The sequence below is a fragment of the Chiloscyllium plagiosum genome, chromosome 19 (assembly GCF_004010195.1).
Source record: "Chiloscyllium plagiosum isolate BGI_BamShark_2017 chromosome 19, ASM401019v2, whole genome shotgun sequence".
In the NCBI taxonomy this organism is placed as follows: Eukaryota; Metazoa; Chordata; class Chondrichthyes; order Orectolobiformes; family Hemiscylliidae; genus Chiloscyllium; species Chiloscyllium plagiosum.
The window spans coordinates 140912-146293 of NC_057728.1; the positions used below are offsets into that span (position 1 = coordinate 140912).

The 5382-nt window shown below is 46.0% G+C and overlaps 1 protein-coding gene across 2 annotated transcripts in view; it reads right to left on the bottom strand.

Moving 5' to 3' along the window:
• Positions 1–3892, bottom strand: part of ccdc77 (coiled-coil domain containing 77) — a 71949-nt gene extending 68057 nt beyond the window's left edge. The window contains exons 1-2 of one of the 2 annotated variants that reach the window (XM_043708904.1): positions 3827–3892; positions 2783–2999 (exon numbers count right to left, since the gene is read on the bottom strand). In XM_043708904.1, coding sequence (XP_043564839.1) covers positions 2783–2999; positions 3827–3855 — 246 coding nt within the window. In that variant the 5' untranslated portion in view covers positions 3856–3892. Of the gene's footprint in view, positions 1–2782; positions 3000–3331; positions 3707–3826 lie in introns of those variants that run through there. The other variant, XM_043708903.1, reaches the window with a different exon arrangement.
• Positions 3893–5382: the final 1490 nt, after the last annotated feature.

The window sequence follows — 5382 nt, forward strand, 5'->3', positions numbered from 1 at the left end:
GGACTATCTTATGCTGAAAGACTGGAGCGACTGGGCTTGTGTACCCTTGAGTTTTGAAGACTGAGATGGGATCTGATTGAGACATATAAGATTATTAAAGGATTGGACACTCTGGAGGCAGGAAACATGTTTCCGCTGATGGGTGAGTACCGAACCTGAGGACACAGCTTAAAAATACGGGGTAGACCATTTAGGACAGAGATGAGGAGAAACTTCTTCACCCAGAGAGTGGTGGCTGTGTGGAATGCTCTGCCCCAGAGGGCAGTGGAGGCCCAGTCTCTGGATTCATTTAAGAAAGAGTTGGATAGAGCTCTCAAGGCTAGTGGAATCAAGGGTTATGGAGATAAGGCAGGAACAGGATACAGATTAAGGATGATCAGCCATGATCATATTGAATGGTGGTGCAGGCTCGAAGGGCAGAATGGCCTATTCCTGCACCTATTGTCTAAGAGTCATGCTTTATACAACTTGTTGTGCTACCATCAAAAATGTATGTGTATATACCTGGGTATCAATGCTATTATCTTTGAGAGAAAGTGAGGGCTGCAGATGCTGGAGATCAGAGCTGAAAATATGTTACTGGAAGAAGGGCTTGTGCCCGAAACGTCGCTTCTCCTGTTCCTTGGATGCTGCCTGACCTGCTGCGCTTTTCCAGCAACACATTTTCAGCTATCAATGCTATTATCCCCAGTTTGAGTTGCAGCCTTTATTCAATATCTCTCCACGTTCTTCCTAACAAAATGAATCACTTATCATTTGTCTATCTCAGACTAAATCTACTATCTGTCTACACATTTGTTTCCAAGCTTAAGGGGTTCTACACCAGGTAACGAACACATTTTCATGCAAAAGGTGTGAAGGTGCAGGTGTTGGACTGGGTTGGATAAGGTCAAAATTCACTCAACACTAGGTTATAGTCCAACAGATTTATTTGAAAACACAAGCTTTCAAAGCCTTGCTCCTTCTAGCACCTGTAGGAGGTGTGAAGCTCCATAAGTTTGTTTTCAAATGAACCTGTTGGACTATAACCTGGTGTCATGTGATTTTGACCTCATGCAAAGGTGGTAGAAGTGTGAAGTTTTCACCCACAAAAATCAGTTGATGCAATTCTAATTCTGTGATCAATAGATTTTTGATTGTCATGTGCAAAGAAGGTATACCAATGCAAAGCAGGTGGACACAGTCAAAGTACAGATCAGTTATGATTTCATTGAATGGCAGATTTGGTACAAGTAGCAGAAAGGTATATTCCAGTTCCTATTCTCCAAGCAGAAAAACTGCTATTTCTCTAGTCTCTTCACAGAACTGGAGTCTTTAATCCCTGGCTACATTGTGGGTAATCTCTGCTGTACTCCCTGGAAACCTTGGCACCCGTACCTTGCACTAAACTGGTGTACAGGCACATATATATTTCCCATTCATCTTTACTTGAAGATTAAATGCACTTCGTCTCTAATTGCAGTGATTCTGCACTTATAAAATGTGACAGAAATAATCAATTTGATTTAAATAGCCCTTTGACTCACTGGTTACCTTGAGCCAAGAATCAGTTGAAACGAGTAATCCAAAACCCCAAGTTAATTCATTTTGAAAAGAAAATCTGGAATAAAAAAATTACTTGTGACCATGTAACCAATTGTTGTAAAAACCCATCTGGTTCACTAATGTCCTTTCGGGAAGCAAATCCGCCCTCCTTACCTGTCTGTTCTACACGTGAGTCAGAGTCATTCAGCACAGAAACAGATGCTTTGGTCCAACCAGTCCATGCTGAACATAATCCCAACTTCGACTGGTCCCACCTGCCTGCTTCTGGCCCATATGTCTCCAAACTTTTCCTTTTCATGTACTTATCTAAGTGTATTTTAAACATTATAACTGTTCCCAACTCCACTGCAATTTCATTACTAGTTACTAGGATTCTTACCACCTAACCCCCTAATGCTGCTCTAACGGAGTTCCAATCTGTTAAATTGACTTGAATAAATTGATATAAATCCCAGATGTAATCTTACGCATAGGACTGCACTTCGGGACAGCAGCAGAGAAGAGAGATTTAAACTGCTAACTCCTGTTTAATTAAACGTTTGCACCATCCTTCAAGTATTATGAAATGTTTCAGCATCTTTTGTTTCTTTTAAATATTTCTAACTGTTTAAATATTCAACATTATTTAACAATTCTTAGTGAATGTGGGTGAGGGGCAAAAGTGGGTAAAGTGGCATCGAGATGGGATAGTATTGGGCAGGAATTAGGTCAGTGAGTTGGTTAGGTTTTGTTGGGTCACAGAGGTGTTGCAGCCAGTGAGTGGGAGGGTGTTGGAAAGTGGGATATCAGTTTTAATGGTAGAGTTGGAGCTGATTTTAATCCTGCTTACATTTTGGGTAACTGTTCAGATAAGCATGTTGGTAACCCCTCAAAGTTTCCAACTTATCTTTGGAGACATTTTTGTAAAGATCCCAGCTGATTGCCCTTTGGTAGTTTAAACTTGACAGATTATTCCAGTGTAGTCAGGTGTATTGAGATTTCAGCATGGTCCTGATGTTCATCTCCTTGTAAAAATGACTTTATTCCTTTACTGGTTCAGACATTTTAGATGTACGACACTGGAAATGAAATCTAGCATATTACACTTAAATTTGCCCTGGAAGGTGTTTTGCAATCTTATCTATTGAGGAGCCAATCACTGTGTTTGATGAACAAAAATAGAATATTTGTCTGGCAGCATTGAAGAAATCTTGCAGTTTGACAGATACAATGCTGCTCCTACTCCTTACACACCCACCTGCTCTTCATATGTGGCCTTATAGCTCTCTAGTCTTTTTAAGAGGGCTTCATGCTCTTCATCAAACTCTGCAATCTTTTTACGGTAATACTCAAGCAGCTCCCGGGAAGGGCGGAGGAAAGCTAGGCGCTCATTTACTGACGGAATCGGCGGGGAGCCATCTGTTTTCGGAACCGGTCGTTTTCCTGTATAAGCTGAATTACGGCCCATTGCTGACCTATAAGGCAAAAAGAAAATATTTCTCAGAATGATTCTTGCTAACTAACCATATTGCAAATGTGCTCGCAACAGTTCAAAGTAGTTAGTTAGTAGGGAAGGTATGCTGTGCTGCCATAGTATGATATTCAGCCCTACAACATTCAGGACCGATGGTTAATTTAAAAAAAAAACTTTAGAAGAGAACAATAACTATCGAAGCATATTGGTGAAGGATGGCACAGAGGCTGATCAAAACTGTGGCCCTAGGTTGAAGGCATGATGTCTACTCTCAGTCCTATTGGGCAAGTTTGGCAAGGGGGTAACACCCAGCTGTGGAGAGATGATATTTACCCACAGTTTAGGAGTAGAGGTGGGGTTTTTATTGTTCCTTGCCCCAGACAGTGACACAGGGTATTGACTGCTGGTCCCAGCATGGGGCGGGGTTAGGTGTTCATCCCTCTCCAGCGTCCTTTGACATCTGTCCCCTGGTCTGAGGCTGAGGGTGGGTGTATTTACCACATGGCCACACTCCCCGGCTGAAGAAGGGGCTTTCTGCCTCAGTGGGCTGAAGGAGGAGCTTAGTTGCACTCTGGCATTATTACTATTATTATTATTTTCCCCAGTTACGGGCTGGGGGTAATTGAATCTGGGCTGAGGTGAGGGATGGGGATAATTTCCCCGCCGTCACGGGTCAGGGAAGGAGGGAGGGAGTGTGCAGGGTCACGGGGGTAAAGGGGGGAGGGGGTCATTCCCGGGCAGGGAGCGATCCAGGAGGGAGCTGGGTACTCTCCGGGGGGGTGGGGGGGGTGAAGGGTATGTCGGAGGAGAACTCCTTTCGCCACTTACCCGCTCCTGCGCGCGCCGCCAGCGTCCATCCGGGTCTCCTTCAACAACAACAACAACTGACATCGGCGCCCCGACCACGCTCACCTCCGATTGGTTAATGAAATATCAGACGATCCAATCAGAGAGAGAGACACACACACTCAGAATCGCGACAGTGTGGAAGCAGGCCGTTGGGACCATGAGGTCCACAGCGACCCTCAGAAGTGCATCCCACCCAGACCCATCTATCCTCTCCTTGTAACCCTGCATTTCCATGGCTAATCCACCCCACCTACACATAACTGTGATTCGGAGATGCCGGGGTTGGACTGGGGTGTACAAAGTTAAAAATCACACAACACCAGGTTATAGTCCAACAGCTTTAATTGGAAGCACTAGCTTTCGGAGCGACGCTCCTTCATCCAAGCTGGTGTGCTTCCAATTAAACCTGTTGGACTATAGCCTGGTGTTGTGTGATTTTTAACTTTGTCCACATAACCGGACACTATTGACAATTCGGCAAAAGTGGGCACTGCAGGTGCTGGAGATTTAGAGTCAAAATCAGAGTGGTGCTGGAAAAGCTTAGCAGGCCAGGCAGCATCGGAGGAGCCCTGGTGAAGGGCTTTTGTTCGAAACGTTGATCTTCCTGCTCCTGGGATGCTGCCTGACCCGCTGTGCTTTTCTAGCACTACTCTAATCTTGACTATTGACAATTCACCTAACCTGCACACATTTGGACTGTGAGAGGAAACCGGAGCACCTGCTGGAAACCCATGCAGACACTGGGAGAGTGTGCAAACTCCACACACAGTCACCTGAGGGTACAATTGAACCCAGTTACCTGGCACTGAGAGGCAACAACACAAACGACTGAGCCACAATTAGAGAGGTAAAAACGTAGAGCAGTTGATCTTCCGTAATTACACCGGCACCACTCCCCACCTCTTCCTTCGCTACATTGATGACTGCATTGGCGCCACCTCGTGCTCCCGCGAGGAGGTTGAGCAATTCATCAACTTCACCAACACATTCCACCCTGACCTTAAATTTACCTGGACCATCTCTGACACCTCCCTCCCCTTCCTGGACCTCTCCATCTCCATCAGTGACGACCGACTTGACACTGACATCTTCTACAAACCCACCGACCCACAGCTACCTGGATTACACCTCTTCCCACCCTACCTCTTGCAAAAATGCAATCCCGTATTCCCAATTCCTCCGCCTCCGCCGTATCTGCTCCCAGGAGGAGCGGTTCCACCATAGAACACACCAGATGGCCTCCTTCTTTAGAGACCGCAATTTCCCTTCCCACGTGGTCAAAGATGCCCTCCAACGCATCTCATCCACATCCCGCACCTCCGCCCTCAGACCCAACCCCTCCAACCACAACAAGGACAGAACGCCCCTGGTGCCCACCTTCCACCCTACCAACCTTCGCATAAACCAAATCATCCGCCGACATTTCCGCCACCTCCAAACAGACCCCACCACCAGGGATATATTTCCCTCCCCAATCCTCTCCGCCTTCCGCAAAGACCGTCCCCTCCGTGACTACCTGGCCAGGTCCACGCCCC